This window comes from Protomyctophum bolini (genome assembly GCF_963924005.1).
Source record: "Protomyctophum bolini genome assembly, chromosome: 1".
NCBI classification, from domain to species: domain Eukaryota; kingdom Metazoa; phylum Chordata; class Actinopteri; order Myctophiformes; family Myctophidae; genus Protomyctophum; species Protomyctophum bolini.
Window position 1 is genome coordinate 44,948,311 of NC_137862.1, and position 25,000 is coordinate 44,973,310.

At 44.1% G+C, this 25,000-nt stretch overlaps 2 protein-coding genes across 3 annotated transcripts in view; one reads left to right on the forward strand and one right to left on the reverse strand.

The window, feature by feature from the left end:
- rhpn2 (rhophilin, Rho GTPase binding protein 2) overlaps nt 1-21,914 on the reverse strand; it is a 48,794-nt gene extending 26,880 nt beyond the window's left edge. For both annotated transcript variants that reach the window (XM_080768560.1, XM_080768559.1), the window contains exons 1-3: nt 21,663-21,914; nt 10,613-10,728; nt 2,651-2,779 (exon numbers count right to left, since the gene is read on the reverse strand). In XM_080768560.1, coding sequence (XP_080624686.1) covers nt 2,651-2,779; nt 10,613-10,728; nt 21,663-21,725 — 308 coding nt within the window. In that variant the 5' untranslated portion in view covers nt 21,726-21,914. The remainder of the gene's footprint in view (nt 1-2,650; nt 2,780-10,612; nt 10,729-21,662) is intronic.
- slc7a10a (solute carrier family 7 member 10a) overlaps nt 1-25,000 on the forward strand; it is a 114,851-nt gene that overhangs the window by 40,658 nt on the left and 49,193 nt on the right. The gene's annotated exons all lie outside the window — the stretch shown is intronic.

A 25,000-nucleotide genomic window follows, 5' to 3' on the forward strand; every position in this document is an offset into this window, starting at 1 on the left:
AAGGCTCCAAATGAAGGAACCGCAACCTGCTCACAGACCGTAAGGCTTCAAATGAAGGAACCCCAACCTGCTCACAGACCGTAAGGCTCCAAATGAAGGAACCCCAACCTGCTCACAGACCGTAAGGCTTCAAATGAAGGAACCCCAACCTGCTCACAGACCGTAAGGCTCCAAATGAAGGAACCCCAACCTGCTCACAGACCGTAAGGCTCCAAATGAAGGAACCCCAACCTGCTCACAGACCGTAAGGCTCCAAATGAAGGAACCCCAACCTGCTCACAGACCGTAAGGCTCCAAATGAAGGAACCCCAACCTGCTCACAGACCGTAAGGCTCCAAATGAAGGAACCCCAACCTGCTCACAGACCGTAAGGCTCCAAATGAAGGAACCCCAACCTGCTCACAGACCGTAAGGCTCCAAATGAAGGAACCCCAACCTGCTCACAGACCGTAAGGCTCCAAATTAAGGAACCCCAACCTGCTCATGGACCGTCATGTTGCGTTCACGCGGGCCGACGCAAAGACGCAGTCTACCATTCATTGTCAATGGAAGCCAGCGATGTGATGATGCAAAGACGCAATGATGCATCATGTAGCTGCTCCAAAAGCGACAACGCCGCAAATAATGCTGTGATCTTTGCGTCTGCCCGTGTGAACGCAGCATTTAAGGGCCTTTCAAACGGGAAGCGAGGAACGCACACGTTGTTGTTGCCTGGATCAACGAGAGGTCTGCTACAGGTCTGCTCAAGAGGGGGCGCAACAATGCAAGCATAAAGAAACAGAACCCACACGCCCGAGTCGCGGGCGTGTGCACGCAACGAGGAAATGAACTATAGGCAGGTTAAATCGCTTCACGTTTGAAAGGCCCTCTAGTCTCTCTGGAGAAGAGTGTCAGATGAAAGACTACAAAGGTGAGGCTTGTTGGGTTATTTCACAGAATGAGCCTCTATGTGAGCTTCCATAGCAACCAGCCCACCCAGCCCGCCCCTCCAGTGTTGTTGCCACATGTTGTCATGGATAACATGGTCTCAAGTGTGTGTTTCTTCTAACGCGTGTGTGTCTGTCTCTGTGCATCTCTGGGTGTATGGGTACCCTCACGGTCCTAAATGTATACTAGGTATACAAGCAATTTGTGCAGTTTTGTTTTGTTTCAGTGTAGTGTATGCGTCTATGGGCTATTTACTTGTGTTCAGCGGGGGGGGGGGGGGGGGTGTGTGTGTGTGTGTGTGTGTGTGTGTGTGTGTGCAGTTTAAGTGCTCTCCAGTGAGAGGAGCCACCTGTGGAAAGAGCTTAGGCCACATTATCATCAGTCTCTTGTTCCTACGTCAGCAACCTCGTAAAGAGAAGGTTGTCTATAAAGATCCCAAGTTACAATTACATTTCACTTATTTATTGGACTTGGGGAGAGCCCATGCTCACTTCACTGCATGAGGAATTAAGGAGCTTCTTATCACCTGCCAGGGGGAGTTTCTCCAGTAGGACATAGCGTGTGGGAGGAACACGTTATTCCAACCAGTTCTATACCACTCAGGTGCCCCGGAAGACCAGGGGAAGGCAGTAGAGACCAGGATTACTGCATGTGTTTTGTGAGGGTACCTACCTACCCTAGGGGACACGGGGAGAGCACACAAACTCCACACAGAAAGGCCCTTTCGCAAACCCCACCTAGGGTATGGGCACTACTCGTCTTACCCTTAACATATTTACTGTACACCTTATAAAAAGGCAAATATTTACATACTGTAACTCAATTGAACCTACAGGACCACATGTGACGGTCAATTGCAACCAACTACCACATGTGACAGAGGCTATACATCACACACTCACATAAACAACACCTGAAAGGTGAGATGAAGACTGCTATTGTTTATTTTACATTATATAGAGATATTAGAGAATGATTCACCCCTGTCGGTTTCTTCACGCGCAAAGTATTGTTTGAAAACCGGACATTCCAGTTCTCAACTAACATACCTCTCTACTTCATCATCACGTTGTCTGTCACTCTAATCACACATACAGACTCAAAGGCCTCTGCCCCGCCATGCCTGCCTGAGTATCCATGAATGTGTATGCATGTGTAATGTATCTGGGCATATTTGTGCACATGCGTGTCCTCTAGTATGTGTGCATATTCCTGATGTATCAATTTCCTTTGTGTAGCATGTGTGTGTGTGTGTGTGTGTGTGTGTGTGTGTGTGTGTAACACACGCAACAGATATTCGATGCGATCAACCATCTTTGAACAAAAATACGTTTATATTAATTGCCTACATTAATTGCCAATGCAAACATGAAACGATCCAAACGTATACGGATGCATCGCGATCCAGAATCCAGCTGAGACTTGCGGGGCGTTATAATAACTTGTAACCCTGACATCACAACCTCGTGGATACCGTTTACATCGGTTTGTGTTGTGCAACGCCCTCGGGGCGTCTGCGGGCATGACAGATCCTTCTCCTTTTCAACATTTTGTGTTTAGGTATAATAGCGCCACCAAATGAACCGGGGTTCAATCTGGTGGAAATGCAGCCGGTTCGCAACCAGTTCTCAAAAAGCACCCAGGTTCGGAATGGCACTGGTTCTGAACCGAAGTTCTTTTGGTGGAAAAGGGGCCAGAGTGTTATGGTTCTTATGGTTCTTACTGTGCGTTCTGGTACACCTCCACAGAGCTGTTGAGTCCCTCCAGCTGCTCCATCAGGAGCTGCAGGTTGGAGTTGACGTAGCTCAGCTCCAGGCCCACCATCTCACGGACCTTGTTGTTGTGCGTCGCCCTGCAGGGAGACGGGGAAAAAGACGTTAACATCTGTCGTGACAAAACACGGAACACTGACATGTAAACTTTACGGAGAGAGAGATTGATTGGGAGACGACACCACGAACTAGACATGTTGGAAAAGAAGATACTCAATAAGCATACAGAGGATAGCAGGTGGACAGGCTCAAATACTGTGTGTGTGTGCCCTAAAGACAATGTTGTTGCCTTGCAAAGGCGATAAGCATTCTCAAAGGTGTGTGTGTGTGTGTGTGTGTGTGTGTGTGTGTGTGTTTAAATAAATAAATATTGGAGTTGTCTCCCAGCTCTAACAACCCTGTTAAGGCACATGACCTGACATGAAACTGTTAACCGTAATGACAATGTTGTTGCCCTGCAAAGCAGAGATAAGAACATTCAAAAGGTGTGTGTGTGTGCGCGCAGGCATGCTTTTGTGTGTGTGCTATAAGTAATGGGTGGTTCCTTCCCACACACACACACACAACACCCAATCTGTCACCTGATCTTATTGTCTATATCTCACTGCAAACACACCACCTATCAACACATTGTGTCACCGCCGCACAGACTCGCACTACCAGCTAAAAGCACATGACCACTTCCATGGCACGCCGTCTGTCCCTTTGTCCATCTCCATAAATTGTGCATTTTTTATTTTAATCAGTAGTATTTAATGTGCTTGACTATTGCCAGAAAGCGTGGGAAATTATGGCAGAATTATATTAAGTACCGGTAGTTCAACGTGTTCACATTTTGTCCTTATTGACACGAATATGTTATTTTGCCCTTCTTGTGAAATGCCGTAGGAGTCCAAGACGCTTCTGTATGCTGGCCTGACATTTATTGTATTTATTGTTATGGCTACAGCTTGGCTCCGTGGCGCGAGCCTCTCTCTTATCCATGTAAATATAGATTTTCCCATCGCTGCCGTTAGACAGAGAACTACGTCACCACCTGTGCTTAAAACCCTAGCATCCATGTTCAATCTGGGGCTAACATTTCGCGAAGATGGCTGATCTGCAAGCTCACAAATGTGTCGCAACTTGAGGCATTGTGAGTTTGTAGATCATCCATTTTCAGCCAAGTTCTTTAGTGTTGAACGAAAACAGGAGGGAGTCAAGTTTAGAGCCCTTGGGAATCCGGCCAACTATGTACAGGTTTATATGGTCAAATGAATGCACTTCTATAATACCATGTATTAAATCACCACCTAAGTCTGCGTCTTCATTTGCCCCAACAATTCCTCGACATCACCAAAGCACCAATATGGTAAATACATATATTTGTTATAGGTTTCACTCCCTCACCCTCCTCACTGGCAACATGTGACATGTCGTATTGTCGTAACACAAACAATCACATCACAATGGAGCCCATTATACTATCTGTTGGCAGCAGGAGACATTTGTGCGTGCGTGTGCATGCACGTGTGCTTTTTCTGTGATCAAGTCTCATCATATGAAGGAGTAACCAGCTCAGTGGCCTTGTGGTTACTGGTTAGAGTGTCCGCCCTGGGACAGGGAGGTCAGGGTTTGATCCCCGGCCGGGGACCCAATGCCTCCCTGCTTGACTCAGCATCAAGGACTTGATCAGGGAAAGTCCCTGTGATATACATGTCCAGGGGGTGTACTTGTACATCAAGCTGCCTCCCGCTACTGGCAAATTATTTTCTAAAAGATTTACACTATCGGACTGACAGTCACACATAAACAATGTCTACCCCATCTGAAGCATGATTATTATACCTTTAAGAAGAAAGGGTATATGTGTTGTGGTTCGCCTTTAAAAGGATATAAAAATACACCTGCCGGTGTTCCTCAAACACATGGATTGTGGTCTGAAAGACATACGGGCTGGAAGAGATATACAGACACACTCCATCTGCTCTTGCCTTCACCCAAGGAGTGCACGGTGTGCGCGCGCGTGTGTGTGTGTGTGTGTGAGAGAGTTAGTGAGTGAGTGAGTGCGCGAGAGAGAGGGTCGACACAGGAATGTAGGAGTCTGAATGATGACTGCTGGTTGAGCTCCTCAGATAGCCATAATAGAAAACAGACATTTTTCAGGTGAAGAGAAGAGAGAAGCGAACTCTCCCTCTCTCTCTCTCTGGAGGAGCCATGTAGTCAGAGAGGCACACACACTGACGACAGACAGATTTCCTTCTCTCCTTCTTCATTCACACCTCATTGCATGTTTGTACAGTAACTAGTTGAACCGTCGTAACTTTTGATGTACCAACATAGAATATACAACCACGGATAAATGTGTAACTAAAGTTGAACCGGCGGAGACAGAAGGAGGGCGCGCGTGTGTGTGTGTGTGACAGTGTTGCAGTGAGACTGGGTCTGTCACTCTAAAGGCATGTGTCCAGGCGTTGTGGAAGTTGTTCCACTTGTAGCTGCCCAGCCAGTTCCCCCACATACCGACTGTACTGCTCTCTTTACAGTCTGACTAAACCTCCTCTTGAATGACACTGACATAAACATCTTTTATGCTTTATAATAACTGGGGATGTCCCGATCGGATCGGAGCACTAGTTCCGGCAGTGGCAACCACTTGATCTCAAAGATCATGCAACAAAGTAATAGACCCATGATGAAAACAAAGTAATGCAACCCCCACTATCATGATATGATAATGTCCGGTAGTAGGCCTATATATCTATCTCTGAATGATAGCCAAAGCCATGCAAATGGTGTTCTCTACTTGACTAGACTGACGCATTTCTCACATTTCTCCGAGAGATCGGATCGGGAAAAGTCGGTATGTCTCAAAATCAGATGCTCGGAATCGGACCGGGAGCAAAAGAATGGGCCACTGTATGAACGAACAGGAAGTGCATGGATCCTTTCCAGTTTCTCAGCATTTCCTTGTTTGACTGTGCGCGCATGCACAGGTGTTAACGAGTGTGTGAGTTGTTGAGATAAAGTAGACCTTTTAAGCAGTCACCATTACTCATAAGAGTGTGCACCCTAGCTGTGCTCAAGCAAGGTCACAGAGTGACAGAAAGATTCCTATATAGTGTCTGAAAAAGTAGAGAAACGTCAGAATTCTCCAGGACAGACAAACCTCTGGCCTGCGCTTCGAGGGGCGCCCCGATCTGCGGACTGATATGATCGAATCTGATTCGTGATGTAACAGGTCGTATTTGCTTTCAGCTATGTCTTTGCTGTTCATATGCATATCACATGACCATTCAATTTGGGATAAGTATCCCGGGCAATAATTAAAATATGCCGGAGCGATGATTCCATGACTTATGTGTACAGCCTGTTAGGCTGTTTATTAGACTATCAGATAACTCTTTCACAGGATTAATGCATCAGAGTGCATTTCCCTGTGTAGTGCATGTTGAAACGAAACCGTTTAAATGCAGGTTTAAATGTAACCTCATCTCCCCATACCGTCTTCTACCTTCGTCTGCTGTACATTAAGCTGTCAGCTCACGCATAACCATAAAACACATCGTTAAAATGACAGTCCACAAGTGACCCAAAAACACAAAATCATGACCTAGTTCACAGCCCACCTCAAGCCACATTTCGAAACGGTTGGCTTGAAATCCACTTTGTTAAAATCTAGTGTTCAAACTAGCGTTCAATTGTCTATTCAGATTAGTTTTTATTAGAGGAATGTGTTTTTGAGAATCACAAAATATACACAAACTGGACAAAAACTGTAACAACAAGAATAATTCAGTCATATAACTGCCAGGTGCAGCAAGCTCTCCTTTATGAACATGTATAATCAGTGTGTGTGCTGCAGCCTCAGCTCACGGCTTCATGTCGCGGCGTTCAGAGCATGGGTTTCATGCCGTTCAGACTATGGGTTTTATGGATAAGCTCCTATATTGGCTTAGAGGCAGCCTAGAGAACACAACGGTCGCTACTAGAGGTAGCACCTGGCAAAAAAAATAAATAAAAAGAGTAGGTAAAAAGTAAGAGAGGAGGAGAAGCAGACAGGCCAGGGGCAGACAGGGGCTGATTAAAGTTGACCCATGGCTCATAGCAGGCCACTTCCCCCCCTTACAGACAGAGGCCAGACTGCCTCAGGGACCACAAGAGGAAGTCATCATGGTCTCCTACTAGGACATGAACCACTTTCAACCTGCCGACTGACTGCAGTCCTTATATTGGGCAAGTCCATTAAAGGCAAAAATGTCAGTCAGAGCAATTTCATAGATAGACTAATCTCACCGTGCAACACCGCTGTATGACTAAGTATAACACAATACAGAGCAGCTGGTGGTGAAAATGACAAATACTGACCAATAGTCCCAACGGTTACGTTCCAGCCAGAGTGTAGAGCAGGAGAGTGGCGACACGCTTTGATCTCGCCGCAAAGCGGGTGCCTATGGGCTACAGTTCCAAACATTGGAACTATTCCATTGAGATAGAATGAGCACTTCCGCATTCCATTGCTACAATGGGAGTCAACGCTAGTGTCGCCACTCTCTTACTAGATTACTCTGGTTCCAGTGTCTTTCAAGGCATGGGTTCAACCCCCCCTCCCCTCCCCCTCCCCCCACTCCTGGAAGCCTGCAGCTCACTGGCAAGAATAGCCCCCCCCTTCCTCCCACCCTCCCATCCCCACACACCTCCCCCTGCCTCTATTAAGTGGGCACACATGCGCACACACACGTGCCAAGGACTTGATGCTTCTGCTGGCATGACAACTAATAACACAGTAACCATGGGAGCATGGTAGCAGGCAGAGAGGCCTGGAGGTGTGGTGTGTTTATCACAAGCCTGCACAGCACGGCGCTCGCGTGCGAACCGTCCACCGTTAGTAAACACATTTCACTGATAGAGGACCGAGGTATTATATTGGTATGAATTATACTGAAGACATTCAACTGGTGGTTTAACGCATTCCTCCCCTAAGACTACTTGAGGTACAGTAGAGCAGACCGGCCACTCTACAGAGGGAGAAGGAAATAGTCACCAGGCCTGAGCTGGCCTGCTTTTTAAACAGTAACAAAACACTGCAATGGCAGCTCGTCTCTGGTGGGTGCAGCCACTCACACCACTAATGGAAAGCACTGAAAGTTGAAGGTCATGCATTATGTCAAAGTCAAAGTCGTACGATTAGTCACGCACGTTAGCGCATTCGACCCATCTCTTGGAGCGGTGAGCCGCAGCGTGCATTGGGTCCCATTTTTACAGCATTTGGTGTGACCCGGCCGGGGATCGAACCCCCGACCTCCCAGTTTCAGGGCGGACACTCTAACCACAAGGCCACTGCTCATCAGTATTATCGTTGCTCAAGGGCACATAGCAGGACAGCAGACCATGGGCTGCGTGGGCAATGAGCTCGCAATTATCTAAAATAACTGCAGGAGGGTTATGTAATGATCGTGACAGGCCTAAGCATGGCGTCATCGTCACAAGGAGAATAATGTCATCATCATCACAAAGGAGCAATTAGTGTCTGTCATCATCACCTCAAACGCACAAAATGGTGTCTTAATGTTCACACTGCACAATCGCATGCGTGCACACACATAACGTGTGTATGTCAGGTTGTGTGTGCGTGCGCGTGTGTGCGCGTGAAGAATGCCGTTTCCCGCGCCGCTCAGATCTTATCTTCCGTGTTGTTTTGTGCTCAGCGAGTCCTTCCTGATGAGACATCCCATGATCTCTGACAGATGACAGAAGCTGAACTAAAGTGACGTACAGTATGTGAATGGTGAGGCACAGCCGTCTACGGTCTATGAATGGAGGGAGGGATGGGTGATGAGAAGGACACTACATGTAGCTTTAATAGCTGCCTGAGGCCATGGTGTCATGAAACTATAACAATGTGTACTTGTGCATGTGATTCTGAGCACACGCATTTGTGTCTCCAAGCCGGTTCATGCATTAAAATCAAAATGTTGCAAATGCAATTTTGATGGGAGAACATGAGACGTGTACCCCCCCACCCCCACCCCCCGGGACGTCCCACCCTGATAAGCAGAGTGTAGGAGTTGAGACATTCCATTTTGGTTTGACTCTGTTCCACAGATAAGATAAATATTGTGAAAATAGCAGATCAAGCTCACAAAGCCTTGCAAGCTTCATCTTTTTTCACCCCCTCTTTCCTAAATTATTCGACTATTTGGCCAATGATTGACCAGTTTTTATAGTATAGTTTGTTGTTTACTTTTGATGCAGTAAAGATCTTAAAAAAAAGGTCTTAAAAGTCCTTAACTGGTCTATTGTCTATAATATATTGTGACTGTGTTTTGAACCACTTCTGTAATCTGCATACTAACGACCCAGTTAGTTTCCCACTGTGTGTAATAAACCTTTATCTTATCAGTACAGTAGTACTCTTTGTGAACTGAACATAAAAGGCATTGTTTGTGTATCATGAGCATAAAAGGCCTGGGGTTTACAGTATACTCACATTCTAGAATGACTCGTCGTATCGTCATGCAAAATACATTTGATAGGAGTCTCCGCCATGCCCGCGTTAGTTTAAATTATTAAACCGTTGTCATGTAAAAGTACTCAGTGCTGCTACTGTTACTACTGCTAGTTTGCTATTCTGCTAATTAAGTGTTCCTCGTCGACTCTGATCCCCGGGGAAGGCTGGTTGTTACAGTAGTGCACTATTCTATCAGTGCCAGGTCTAATGATTAGACCGTTTCAAATTCTACCACATTACAAGGAAAGTACTGAATTTACAGTATATGATCCTTATGGTATGGTAACTATGGATTCACATGATGTTGGCTGGTTTTGTTTCCCAATTCTGAATTCCCATGTTTAATATCGTGCCATAATGTGATAAGAACTGTGTTCCAAAAACTGAGTGATGTCAGGTCTTCTGCAATAACTACACGATTTTCAGTACTTTGTGTGGAGGCCAGACGTTTGATAGATCATAATGTTCAGCAAAACGAGACAGCAGACAGATTAATTAACGAAGCAGCAGCCGTGAAACTGACATTAATAAACAAGTCTCACAATTTAAGATTAAGACAGACATGATGTGACATCAACAGGATGTATTATATTAGCAATGAGTGAGTGAGCACCGAGTGTAGAAGAAAAGGTCCATATTAAAGGATTGCATGTTTGTTCTGATCTTGTTCTCATGTAATGATCTTGTGTGTAGAGGGCACAGATTACACAGCGCAATTCATCCACTTGAGACCGACAGGCACAACAGTGACCTCAGCTCAGTATGTGTCATTTATACATAATGCAGATTTCTACTCCTTTCTTTGTACTTTTTATTTAACACTTAAACCCTGCACCAATTAAAGTAGCAGTGTTGTTTTTGGCAGCAAATTTTGTTTTTAGTCATAGACTCTTGAATAGTTTTCACTTAGTTTTAGTCACATTTTAGTCACCCGGAATGTTTTAGTGTCAGTCTAGTTTTAGTCGACTAAATATCACAAGAGTTTAGTCAACTAAATCTACAATTCATTTAGTCGAACAAACTGTATTTTGGCGGGCCTTGATGGAGTTTCTTTCTTCACTTTTTTCACTTTTTCAGCATGCAACTAATGACTTACACTGATTCTCTTGTCCACTAGTGCCTTCACTGCCTTCCTAACATTTTAGTCTAGGTTTTATTTGTTGATAGAATTGAAATTTTTGAAAAATCTTGAAAATGTGGTGCAAATCTTTGAATATATATTATTTCAGAGCGAACGTTTTTAACTCAAATCCTTGCTTCTGGGGGGGTCCCTGGAACAACACATTTTCAGACGAGGGTCCTTGACATGAAAAAGGTGGAGCACCACTGACATAGAAACATAGGGTTTTCCATAAAACAGTCAGGATTTAGAAGACTATTTTTTTTAGAATGGGCCTCAGGTCTAAAATGGGTTTGGACTTACTTGAGGAGGTTCTCAGCTCCCGCTCTCATCCTCATCTGCTTGATGATCTGCTGGTTGAGGCTGGCTCTCTTGTTCTGTAGCTTACTGCGACCCGTCTGCGCCAGCGGATTACAGCCCTGCACGGACACACCACGAGACACACAGGACATCTAATAAGAACCAGTAGGACTACAGCCCTGCACGGACACACCACGAGACACACAGGACATCTAATAAGAACCAGTAGGACTACAGCCCTGCACGGACACACCACGAGACACACAGGACATTTAATAAGAACCAGTAGGACTACAGCCCTGCACGGACACACCACGAGACACACAGGACATCTAATAAGAACCAGTAGGACTACAGCCCTGCACGGACACACCACGAGACACACAGGACATCTAATAAGAACCAGTAGGACTACAGCCCTGCACAGACACACCACGAGACACACAGGACCTAATAAGAACCAGTAAGACGCCTTGAGGGCGAGAAGTGACCGCAGGAGCAAGTGGAAGTGGGATGGGTGGGGGTTGTCAGCATAAATACAGACAGCCGTGCATATGAAACATGGTGACATTAATATAAGCATTATTTCTCTGCTGTCAGGAAGAAACCACCGAACTCCAAAATGTTCATTATCCAGGAAATATGATTTTTTTTTTTTTCAGGAAATGAAGAAACCCTTATATTTGTATTGGTGACTTTATTGTCAATTACTGGCATGATAGAGGTGGTGGAGTTAGCCGTTTAAGCAGAGAGTTAGGAGGTTTTGTCCGAAGCGTGCATTGCCACTTTTCATTGGTTCAATTGTTCTTTTTAACTAACACACAGACGTAAAAGGTGTCCAATAGCACTGATTCATGCAAAAACATAAAACTTTAATTTAGGTGGTTTCCTTCCGACAGCAACGATTTGCATAACGAGAATAAGAGGTCGGAAGACGTATAGGAAAGTCATTTATAGGACAAAATGTATTTGGACGAAAACACCTCGTATGAGGGTTGCAGACTGATCAGGAGGTGTTCTTGTACAAAGGGCATAGCACACTACATCAGTCAGTAACTGATAAATAATAAGCTCACAGTTAATAAGTTCAGTTAATAAGTTCTCATGAAAATGTGGAATAATTGCCTATGCTCAAGGGCATGTGGAATAAGTGCCTATTGATGCGTCGTTATCGTGCGAGAGTTATCAGATCCAATAAACAGTCTGTAAACATAAGTCATGGAATCATAAGATCTGGCATATTTTAATGATTGCCTGGGATACTTATCCCAAATTGAATGGGCATGTGATATGCATACGAACAGCAAAGACATAGATGAAAGCAAATACGACCCGTTACATCACAAATCAAATTCGATCATATCAGTCCGTTGGTCGGGGCGCCCCTTGAAGCGCAGGCCAGAGGTTTGTCTGTCCTGGAGAATTTTTCAGACACTATATAGAAATCTTTCTGTCACTCTGTGACCTTGCTTGAGCACAGCTAGGATGCACACTCTTATAAGTAATGGTAACTGCTTAAAAGGTCTACTTTATCCAAACACTATGCTCAAGGGCATTTCAACAGGCACAACAGTGACCTCAGTATGTGTAATTTATACATACAGTAATGCAGAGTTCTACTCCTTTATTTGTAAACTTAAACCCTATATACTTTGACATTTGACAGCTCTATGGTGAGACCAAATTAGTATTTTCCTCTACATCAAATCTAGATTTTGCCATGTTCACAGAATATCCTATTGTTCTCGCCCTACCCCAGAATAGGGATGCTAGGATTCTTGTGGTTAGTAATGTAACTACAATCAAAGGAAGCTTGTACAAGATATATTATCTACACACTCTTTTAGACCTGGTAGTCATGTAATAATAGAAAGATCAAGTTGAACAGTAGTGTTTCGTGTTCATTCTCCTCTGTAATAGGAGGAGATGAGCAGTCCTATCCTCAGACTAGTGGCTATCCATGGATCTATTCTACCTACATCTGCCTCTCCCTCTATCAACCCATTGCATGTCCTTGTGTTATCACAAAAACAGTAGCCCTGCCTCCCTGTGTCAACACATGTATAGTCATACAGATACGAGCGCACACGCACGCACACACAGAACACAATTTCCGTTCCGCTTCTTGGGAAGGAAATTCAAGTTTATTTGCACTGCATTTCTGCATGCTTGAAACACATTGTGTGTGTGTGTGTGTGTGTGTGTGTGTGTGTGTGACTGTGTGACTGTGTGACTGTGTGTGTGTGTGTGTGTGTGTGTGTGTGTGTGTGTTTAAATAAATAAATCTTGGAGTTGTCTCTCAGCTCTAACAACCCTGTTAAGGCACATGACCCGACATGAAACAGTTTACTGTCCGACTGATCTAACACACATGTTAAGTCATTTTAGCTGACCCTCTTATGCACTGTCCTCATCTCCCTCTCCTGTCAGTGTCCTCATGTCTCTCTCCTGTCAGTGTCCTCATGTCTCTCTCCTGTCAGTGTCCTCATGTCTCTCTCCTGTCAGTGTCCTCATGTCCGTCTCCTGTCAGTGTTCTCATCTCCCTCTCCTGTCAGTGTCCTCATGTCTCTCTCCTGTCAGTGTCCTCATGTCTCTCTCCTGTCAGTGTCCTCATGTCCGTCTCCTGTCAGTGTTCTCATCTCCCTCTCCTGTCAGTGTCCTCATGTCTCTCTCCTGTCAGTGTCCTCATGTCTCTCTCCTGTCAGTGTCCTCATGTCTCTCTCCTGTCAGTGTCCTCATGTCTCTCCTGTCAGTGTCCTCATGTCTCTTTCCTGTCAGTGTCCTCATGTCTCTCTCCTGTCAGTGTCCTCATGTCTCTCTCCTGTCAGTGTCCTCATGTCTCTCTCCTGTCAGTGTTCTCATGTCTCTCTCCTGTCAGTGTCCTCATGTCTCTCTCCTGTCAGTGTCCTCATGTCTCTCTCCTGTCAGTGTCCTCATGTCTCTCTCCTGTCAGTGTTCTCAAGTCTCTCTCCTGTCAGTGTCCTTATGTCTCTCTCCTGTCAGTGTCCTCATGTCTCTCTCCTGTCAGTGTCCTCATGTCTCTCTCCTGTCAGTGTCCTCATGTCTCTCTCCTGTCAGTGTCCTCATGTCTCTCTCCTGTCAGTGTCCTCATGTCTCTCTCCTGTCAGTGTCCTCATGTCTCTCTCCTGTCAGTGTCCTCATGTCTCTCTCCTGTCAGTGTCCTCATGTCTCTCTCCTGTCAGTGTCCTCATGTCTCTCTCCTGTCAGTGTCCTCATGTCTCTCTCCTGTCAGTGTCCTCATGTCTCTCTCCTGTCAGTGTCCTCATGTCTCTCTCCTGTCAGTGTCCTCATGTCTCTCTCCTGTCAGTGTCCTCATGTCTCTCTCCTGTCAGTGTTCTCATGTCTCTCTCCTGTCAGTGTTCTCATCTCCCTCTCCTGTCAGTGTCCTCATGTCTCTCTCCTGTCAGCTAATCTCCAGCACCATTGGCTTGATTGGCAGAGAAACTGTGCACACAAACTCCCTGGGTGTAAGTAATCCAAGACGGATCTGTCCAATTTTTTCATATTCTATTCTACCCCGATTGGCGATTCGGCGAATTCCAAACATTGCTGGCCCACAATGACCTATACCTGACCCAGCCGGAGACCTGTGATCTGAGGAGCACTTTTTCTAGTTAGTATCCTCAAGCCACACTGAAGAAGGCAGACTTGCTCTGCAAATTAAACATATATCTTTTTTATTGTGCTCTTTTCCGATGCTACGTACATGTTTTCATCCTCAACCACCATAACATTACGTCGTGGGCACGGAAGGCCTGGCATCGGGCCCATATCCAAGCAGTGTCCTGCTCTACCCATTGGACTAGAAGGAACTAGTCATGCTGAACCAGTCCAGTGTTTGACCAGGCTTCATTAGAGCAGAGCATGCACAAAGGCAGTACAGTCATCACCTCATCATCACCATCACCACCAGGAAGAAACACAATGCTGGCCCGGGGCTCACAACACTTCAAATATGTCCAAACCCAGTCGCCTTCCCTCCTTCCCCTAGATACAGTAATACAGTAAAGTACCAATAATAAGCCCAAAAAAAAAAAACATCACTTATTTTCCTGAAGAAATAATATGGACCTACAAGATTTCCACTTGTACAGTAAGAAGGACGTAAGAAAGTTTTTGTTAATAAATGAAGACAAAAGCTTGTCAGCCACTCTAGTCTCCTGAACGAAACAGGGCCTCCCCTCTGTCCAGGATGTCCGTTACTTCTAGCATAGCCAACAACACCTCGTAAAGAATATGAACGGGCCACGGCAATGATTCATGGGGTCGGTCAGTTACATAACTGGCGATTAGGGAATGGCAGTAAGCCAGATAGAGGCTAACCTCACCCTGCTCCAACCACAGGCCAGTTATGGCAGCACAATACCCACTCGCCACTCCCTGCTCTATCAAAAAGACAGTATTTTTAAGTGAACAAAAGCAATAGAGAGATTGCGCCCACTGATGTTGTGGTGACTCAGGAACTGCATATTCAGACCCACTGTGTATTTGGCTAAGGGTAGGACTGTGAGGAAATACCTCCAGGGTCTATTTTCACCACGTCTCCCCTACACTAGTGTCCCCCTCTTATAGCTTTCCTTCTCTGTCTACCTTTCAGCTTCCCTATGGTCTGTCTTCCTCTCAGCTTACCTGTACTCTCCGTTTTCCTCTCAGCTTTTCTACCGTGTCTCCCTTGCAGCTATCCTACCGTCTGCCTGCCAGTCCTCTGAGCTTTCCTCCTGTCTGTCTGCCAGGCAGCTAGCTTAGCATTCCTAGTTTCTTTGCTCTGCTAGTTTATGTCTCCCTCTCAATTCTCCCAGACTAGTGTCTATACAAAGAAATACTCAAGCAAGGTGAAGAGGACTGCTCCCATTTAAAACCCAAAGAAAGAAATGAGACAGACAGTTTGTTGGTGACCTCTTGCCTCTGTGTTACTATAGCAGCAGAGAGAGAGAGAAAAAGAGGGAGAGAGAGAGAGGTTGTCAGTAGTCCAGAGCACATGCTGTTCATTTGTCTGTGTGGTTTGGTTTGGGTGAAGGACAGGCTTTGGGGCTGATTTCTACTACGTCAATGGGCTCCCTGAGACCAACGGCTGGAGCACGAGAAGAAGAGAAACATGCCGATTCGGCTGTTTTCCTGCTGTGGTTTTTCCGTGTGGTAGTGAGCCAGGGGCTGGCAGAGACCCGTTTGGGAAGGGGGGGTTGTCAAGGGGGCCGATCCCTGCTTCATCTGGACACCAGGACGCTGGCTTTTACCCCATACCAAAAATAAATATGGGATTATGGGCCATACATTTCAGAAATAAACTAAGAAATAGATTTTTTTTGACAGGGGCAAAATGTATCTACTGTAAGTATAATGTGTGGAAAATATACTTCCAGGGCTCAAACGTAATTTCAAATGTGCTTTCTGGACATTTTCTTTATTTGAAATATGTTGTGCAGGCTTACAGCACAATGCAGAGAAGTAAAGTGAGAGAAACAGAGAGAGAAAGAGACGAGGATAAAGAGATGAATCTCGCTGGATTCAAGGCCACACAATTTGTTTTACGACTTCACTAGAGGGATGTTTTATTAGGATAAAACCAAATTCCCAAATATGCTGAATTAAGGAGGCGGGAGGTTTAGAGGTTTATTGGCATTTGATTCATTGGTTCATAAATTTGTTCATAGAATTGTGATATCACTTTGGACTTTGGTCAGACTTGTACTGCAAAGCTCATGTGAGACAGTTAACATTTAAACGTTTTGGCATTTGGCACCCTTACTTAAACGATGGACATTATTTCTACTGAGGGAGCAGGTGGGCGGTGGCTCAAGAAATGACAGGAAGGATGACTGTAGCGAGAATCAAATGTGTGACTCAGTTACAGGACAGCACAGCCCCTCTAAGTAAAGTTAATTATTCACAGACTCTGCTTAAAGCCTCAATCCATAAGTTGTTGTATGTCCTTTTATGTCCTCTCAACAAAGAGAGCTAATTGCAACTGTAACACCTGGGATTCGAACCTGGGTCTCCGGTGTGGGAACCCAAATATCTAACACTCATCAAAGAGGGAATCCTCCCTTGGCCATCGGAGATATTCGCCTTATGAGCTTCAGGCAGGGCCAATAGTGGGGAGGGAGACCACCTCCAGCCACTGCAGATGCTAGTTATATTTTATATTAACTACCATACGTATTGTTTAAGAATTAAATGTTAATCGTTATTCCCGTACTGCAGCTTTAACCACGCCAAACCGCTGCAATTTTTTTCACTGGCAGTGAGACAGGGAGAGAGAGGAAGGGGGGAAAGGTCCTTGGTTCCATTTGGCTTAAAAATTGACAAAACAGTTTCCAGATCACAAATCTGTTTAACATTTAGAAAATCATGAGAGCATCGTACTCATTGACCCTGTGGCTTAAAAAGAATACTAGAGGGAGAGATGGCGAGAAGACAGGAAGAAAGAATAGGGTGGATACTGACCATCTTTTCATCCATGGACAAAATGAATATTAGAGAAAGAGTGTGTGTGTGTGTGTGTGTGTGTGTGTGTGTGTGTGTGTGTGTGTGTGTGTGTGTGTGTGTGTGTGTGTGAGAGAGATAGGAAACGGTGTGATGGAGGTGCTGAACTTTGGCCTCACTCTCTCGTTGGCTCTCTGTAGATCTGTGTGTCTGGCATATGTAGCTGCAGTGTTTATACAGACAGGAAATGGAGACAAAAGCATGGATCCAGACAGGGTTCAGAATGGTAAACCTGTCCTGGGGCTGGGGGGGGTGGGCTTGGCCTAACAAAACAGAGACCATTTAAACTCCAGACTCATCTACAACACACACACACACACACACACACACACAGACAGCACAGTGCTCTGCTGCAGTCCCACACAAACCGTGAATGAACACAGTATTGACAGTACACAACTACACACACACACACACACACACACACACACACACACACACACACACGGTGACGGTACAATCATTAGATTACTTCCCTAGATCAGCTGGGAAAACCAACCTCCATCGCATCCGTCTCTTCTTCACAGAGGTACTACTGTCAGTGTGAGCCCTTGAGCAAGACACGTGCAAGACTGTGGTATTACAAGGCAGATCAACTAACTAACCAGCTCAGTGGCCTTGTGGTTAGAGTGTCCGTCCTGAAACTGGGAGGTTGGGGTTCGATACCCAGCCGGGTCATACCAAAGACTGTAAAAATGGGACCCAATGCCTCCCTGCTTGACACTCGGCATCAAAGGGTTGGATTGGGGAGTCAAATCTACTAATCTGGCTGCGGCTCACCGCTCCCAAGAGATGGGTCAAATGCGGAGAACAAATTTCACTGCGGTAACACGTGTGACAAATCGTATGACTTTGACTTTTTGATCCCAGGTGAGAATGTGAAGCAGGAGGTTGTGGCTATGATGAAAGAGCATTTGTTTTAGAGAACACCCATAGCATTCAACAGATGCATGGTTACTTACAGACAGTCAATAAAACCAAACAATAATGGCATCCAGATACCAAAGTCTGCCAAGTCAAACATGAACTCTTTTTGGCTTGAATTGATCACAGCTCAAGAATGTTTTTTCTTTGTTACGTCAACGAAAATGACATCAATATGATCTGCCTGCATTCACACCAGCAGTACATTCGACAGGAAATCAACTTCAAGTCACCAGTAGAGCTGTCAAGGCCACTTTTATAGAAGTGGTTTGGTCTCTCTCTTATAGTCCAGGCTGAGCCATGAGGGGAATACGCAAATTGACCACTGCACCGCACAATTTGCATAATGAATATGCCTATAGGCGTCATATTCCATAAAACAAATAAAAGCAACATAAATTAACCCTGTCTTCTCCTAAAGGAAGGTGAACCGAGACAAACTTTCCACTGAACAAACCCAAGCTTCTCTGTGGAAACGACTGGCATCATGAACCTCAACCACCCGGTTAACCATTAAAGTTTTGAGTCATCTGAAGATTTCTGCTATTAATGTTCTGTTTGTGCGTTAGAGAAATATAGGAATGTCACTGATCTTCTTGGTTCCAAAAAGGTGACATGAAAACCCTATCAACTAATGATTGGTCAGAGCTTTGACTAAAGCATTGTTTAGCACTCTCCTACAGTGTTGATTTCGTCGACTAAAACTAAGATGAAAAATGTCCGTTGACTACCTTTTTTCACTGACGAAAACTAAATGGAAACTAAATGAAAACTAAGCTATGATGACTAAAACTGAGACTAAATATACTGACAATATCGTCAACAAGTAAAAACTAGACTAAAATGTTAGGAAGGGACTAGTGGACAAGAGATCCAGTATAAGACATTTTACACTCGGTTGCATGCTGAAGTGTAAAATCAGTCATTACACCATAAAGGCCCACCAAAATACATTTTAGTCGACTAAATCACCTGTAAATGTTGTCTACTAAAATCTTATGACATTTAGTCGACTAAAACTAAACTAACACTAAAACATTTCAGGTGACTAAAATGTGACTAAAACTAAGTGAAAACTATTCAAGAGACTAATGACTAAAACTAAAAACTAAATTTGCTGCCAAAATCAACACTGGACTAAAGCATTGTTTAGCACAGTGTTTCCCAACCTTTCTTGTCCCAGGGAACACTTTTCATAGCTAAACTTTAGCACTCTCCTACACAGAGGGTTGGAGTGACCACTCAGTCAGAGGGGTAGGCCTACTATCTGCTAGTGGGAAAACAAAGCTAGTCGAGTCTGTCAAGTCGAGCCTGTTCCACGCAAGTGGAAATGCATATTACAAACCAACTCAAAAACGCACACATGCATCCACCCAAAGATTGAGGAGAGGAGATTGAGGAGGGGGGGGGGGGGGTGTGAGACTGTGGGGGCCCTGGGGGGTTAATTGGCTAACTTCCACAACACCCAAAGATTGAGCAGTCAACAGATAAGTGTGTTACCAATGTCAGACATACAGTACATACAATGTCATGTTTAGTACCAGTAGTAGGACAACATTCTCTAAATAGCTTATCTGATACACTTGTCCAATGTCCACTGATACTGAATGACATGATGCTATAACGTTTCCAGCAAAGACTCGTCATAGCTCTCTGATCTATTATACTAAAAGTGATATATAAATATAAATAAAATCATGACATGGCCAGCTAGACACTCAATTAAAATAGAAACCTCATTGATTATATAAATGCGTATGTGGCTTAATTAAATGACCTGGCTTGGCTGTTATGCATCCATGGTTCTGTGCGCCGTCAGTGCACAATGCACATGCTTGAAACTTGATTGTTTGATAGAAAGTCCAGACAATAAAATCTTTCCTTCTGTTATGGCCCAAGTAAACCGAGCAAATCTGCATCATTAAAGTAGTGTAATAGCCCCACAACAAGGATGCGGGCTGGAAGGGACAAATGTTTACGCCCCTTTTGGGATATTTTGCGGGGCCCTATTAATGGCCTGACACGACCCCCCGACCACCGCACACACACACACACACACACCGGCATCTGGTACCGACAGCCCTGCCTTCTCTTTCTCCTTAATGATTTCCTCTTTCCCTGTCGTTGAAATGACACATAAGTAGTATACTCTCTCACCGTGTGTGTGCGTGTGTGTGTGTGTGTGTGTGTGTGTGTGTGTGTGAGAGAGAGTGTGTGTGTGAGTGTGAGTGTGAGTGAGAGAGCGAGAGAGAATCTTGATTGTTTTGTTCCACTTTTGCTTTGGCAATGTAAACGTATGTTTTCTCATACCAATAAAGCTCATCTGAATTGAATTGAAATTGAATTGAGAAGCAGCCCAAGACAAGTCTACCATTCAAGCTCAACTTATTGCATCTCATCCTCTGAGCCTCTAAGAACATAAATGTATATGCTCTGTGTGTGTAGACTAGGCTACTAGAGCATTACCTAACTGTCTAACCAGCTGGTCATGCTGCAGACAGTAAAACTGTCCAAAAGAACAGCATCAGCAGTCAGACAGAAAAAAGTTACAAAGAATACATACAGCATTAAAAAATACAGACAAGAATCAATGGCTACGTTCAAATGTAGCATTGTAGTGCCATAGTCAGAAGCAGTGCAGGCCAGGGCTGGGCAAGAGTCAGACAAAGGCATCCTATTCCTAATGTTGGCAATAGTAACTCAATGCCTTTGGAGTGACTGGATTCCTTTCCTTTGCGGTTAATCCAATTACACTGTCACACATGGAGTATCTTTATAAAGCATTTAAAAAAAGAACAGATATTTCTTTTAAATTACACATTACAGGAGAACATGGCATTGTGTTCAAATGTCGTAATTGAATCATACAACTATATATATTTTTGTAAAGTCAGTTAATATCATAATATGAATATTTGCAAAAAGCTTTATGATATTTGCAACAAATTGATTAGTCGTTACTATGTAGGCTATATAAAATCAACTGGCAAAAAGAAAAACTCTTTGAAAAAACTAAAAAGTTTTTTGGCAGCTGATCACCATAACAACTTAAAGAAAGTGGAAGAACAGGTTTCCCAAAGTAAAGAGAGAATCGGTTCTTTCACACGCTAATATCAAAACACGCTGATAAGGCATCGAAGACACGTTTGAGGATAGCCCAACAGTGAATGAAGGGATGGATATTAAATACTTTCAACGTTAATATCACTGATATGTCGCTATCAGAGACGTAGTACGTCATCTCTCACAACACACACACACACACACGCACACACACAGTATTCACGAAAATGAAATGTTCAACAAGTAGGCTATTTATGAATAGATCTACTACTGTGTTCAAGTTTACGCACGGTCGCATGTACAGTAAAGTATATGCATGTGAATAAAGTAAAGAGCCGTTTAGTAGGCCTATTACTACTGCAGGAAACGCTTTTGTATTGCTCTCATGCACGGCTACAGGTAAAAAAGTTAAACTGAAACATATTTAACCAACTTTTCTTCTGTATTTGAGGAATACACGTCACACACACACTTCCCAGTACTTATTATTTCCAGCATGGAGGATATTACATTTCATTGAATGTATATTATACATAATAAACTATGAGCTCCTCCGACTCACCTTTTTGAAGTACTTCTCTCCGCCTCGGTCTTTGACACTGTTTGGTAACAGGGTGTCCGTCATATTGCTGCCTGTTCTGCTGCCCACGGCGAAAAACTCCAAAAGTCTAGAAGTTTTTCTAGTGAATCTCAGAGGGGAAAAAGCCGGAACGAATACCTTCCGAATACGAACTTTGATATTGGTCCCTGCTGTTGTTCTTCAACAGGTGTGTGTGGTGGAAGGACCGTGGTGTGTCAAACCTCTCCTCTCTGTGGTCTGAAACACATCTGAGATGAGACTGACTGAGAGAGAGAGGCTCAGCTCAGTGTTAAGCCCCTCCCATTTCACTGGCGCTGTAATGTTTAGGGGTGTCTCTCTCTCTCTCTCTCTCTCTCTCTCTCTCTCTCTCTCTCTCTCTCTCTCTCTCTCTCTCTCTCTCTCTCTCTCTCTCTCTCTCTCTCTCTCTCTCTTTCTCTCTTTTGAGGTATTTGTAATTTACTTGAGTAATTCCAATGTCCAATACTTTTACTATACTCCACGGCCACTATAGACTCAGAGACAAATATTGTACTTTTACTCCACTAAATGATTTAAGAACTTGTTACTAGTTACCAGGCAAGTACGACACCCTGACCTTGTACCCCAAAGGGCGAGGTCACGTGCATCTGTCTGTCCCCAGCCAAAAACGTTGAGAACCCCTGTCAGTTAACATATAGACAATGAGCATGTTTTTCCACAATTCTCAGTAAGTAATACCATATTTATACCAAAAAACCAATAAACCTCAAATATGTAAACTCAATGCATTGTGTCATATTTTTGCTGCTCTTTCAGCAGATCCAGTTAATATTTAATAGACATTCACAGGCACACACCCTCAGAGGCAAATCCACACACATACCGATACTGTATATACACAGTATCACACGTAATCACTACGTATGTTGCACACACACATTTGCACAATCATAATTTTAAACAACACAGTATCATCGGCTGGTCTGTCAGCCAAGTTGACCCATTCAGGACGGGAACCCCTTTTGGTGTTTCAAGCATCATGTTATACTTTAGCTATTGAAAAATAGCACGTGCTGTGACCTCGCCCTTTTTTTTAATCGTGAAAATGTGGCGCAAATATTTGAATATATATTCTTTCACAGTGATCGTTTTTAACTCAAATATTAGCTTCTGGGGGGTCCCTGGAGCATCATATTTTCAGATGGGGGTCCACAGCCAAATACAGATGAGATAATTCTGGGGGTCCTTGACATGAAAAAGGTTGAGCACCACCCACATAGAAACATGAGGTTTTTCAGGATTTATAGAAGACATTTGTAGAATCAGTTCTCAGGTCTAAACGGGTTAACTAAACCCTCAGGTAGAAGTCAAACACATGATATCTGTGACTGTCTGGACTGGTGCTTTTATCCAGAGAGACTCACGGATGAGCCGAGACGGCTTCAGTGCCTTGCTCAAAAGTTGACAGGACACATGCTAAAGTTGTTGGACTGTCTGCATAACGCCGCTCAACTCAGCTAACCTTGTAGTCATCATCAAGTATGACAGCAGATCTCTCTATCTGTCAGCTCACGCAAGCACACACACACACACACACACCCAGACACACCCACACCCACACCCACACCCCCACTCACGCACGCACGCATGCATGCATGCATGCATGCACGCACGCACGCACAAACAAACAAATGAAATGTCTGTAGTGATACTGTTCCTTATCATAACACTGGAATTGACTGTCCACTGTGGCTCTGATGCTTGCACCATGTACTATTGGTTGATTGCAAAGTTGCTGAACTCAGTACTAAAACTTTTCCCACTGTTGGACTTGAAAGTCACTCTGCGAGTCTGCATCGTGTGTAAATTAAAGATAGATTAGCCGTAACGTAGCGGTCTGGTTGGTGCATGGCCTGCTAATTAAAGGATACTCCTCTCCTGGCCACAAGTGTCTCTGGTTGCCTGGCAACGAGTGTGTAATGTCAAGAACTGAGGGGCTGTTTCAGGACTGCTGCAGCTTTGTTGTGTTCTTATTGCATGTGAGATTGTGATGCTAATGCATGCTCTGTGATTGTGTTAATTGTAGGGTGAGTCTTTGCTGGCAATGTGGGTTATTTCCCAACCTGTCAGTCAAAGACTTATGTGGTTTAGATTTCTGTGTTACTGGAACCGGATGAGGCAGAATTATTATTATATGTTGAAAAATACACATCATGAAACTATCGTGTTTAAGGCACACATGCAATATATCAAGATGTGTAAATGCTTCTTTTTCATATCATTATTATTATTTGATTGTTGTTCCAGTGCTTCTGGCAGTCCTGAGCCTGTTTATGGGAAAGGGACCACATGCAGTTGGGTCACAGAGAGCTGGCCAATACCGCCACAGCACAGCTCCTCTGGAACTAATTAGGATTAAGTCTTGTGTTAAAAGGCACATTCATGGCACTTGTTGATGGAGGTGAGGAAGAGAAAGCCATAATACCGGTACTGAGTTTCAAATCCATCAAATATTGGCACAGGTAGTTGCTTCCTTGGTGAATTTATGCACTCTGCCTACTATAAAAAATGATGATGTTTTTATGAGTGTGCTGTGCATTGTGTTTTATGATTTTATTGCATAGCTACAACCAAATCGTTCATATTTGGTATAAACAGAGCACTGACCTTATCTTGTGAAAGTCTGTACAGCTGCCAACTAACAGACTGTGTAGAATAGCTATAGCTAATCAAACAGGCCGGGTTGGTCAACATTCTGTTTCTGTGTCACTGTCCTGTCTTTCAGTTCAGTGTGCCATCAGACTGTTGAACAAACTACGTTAAGCCCGTCAGGCTGTCGCCCTGTCGTCCTGACGACACACAGCATTATCTTTATGTGTATATATATATACACATAAAGATAATGCTGTGTGTCGTCACTACGCCTATAGGCCTGTATACAGTATGTATGACTGCTGGCGTGCCCTGCTGTTGCAGCACTCAGTGGTGGAAAGCAACTTAGTATACATTTCCTGTGTGTGTGGAATGTGTGTGTGTGTGTGTGTGTGTGTGTGTGTGTGTGTGTGTGTGTGTGTGTGTGTGTGTGTGTGTGTGTGTGTGTGTGTGTGTATACTAATGCAAATATACCTAATGAAGTAAATTTAATTCCTTGTTGTGTCCAAGTGTGTTGCCGTGTCCTTTACTCTTTTCTCGTTGTGCCAAGGACACGCTAACCTTGGTAACCAGGACTGATACAGACTTTCTCTTCTCCTCTTCTATTGCATTAATGTATTAGGCTATGTATTTATTGTATTAAGGTGATAAAGTATATCACTTTTGTTGTAGCAGAAGGAGCTTAATCC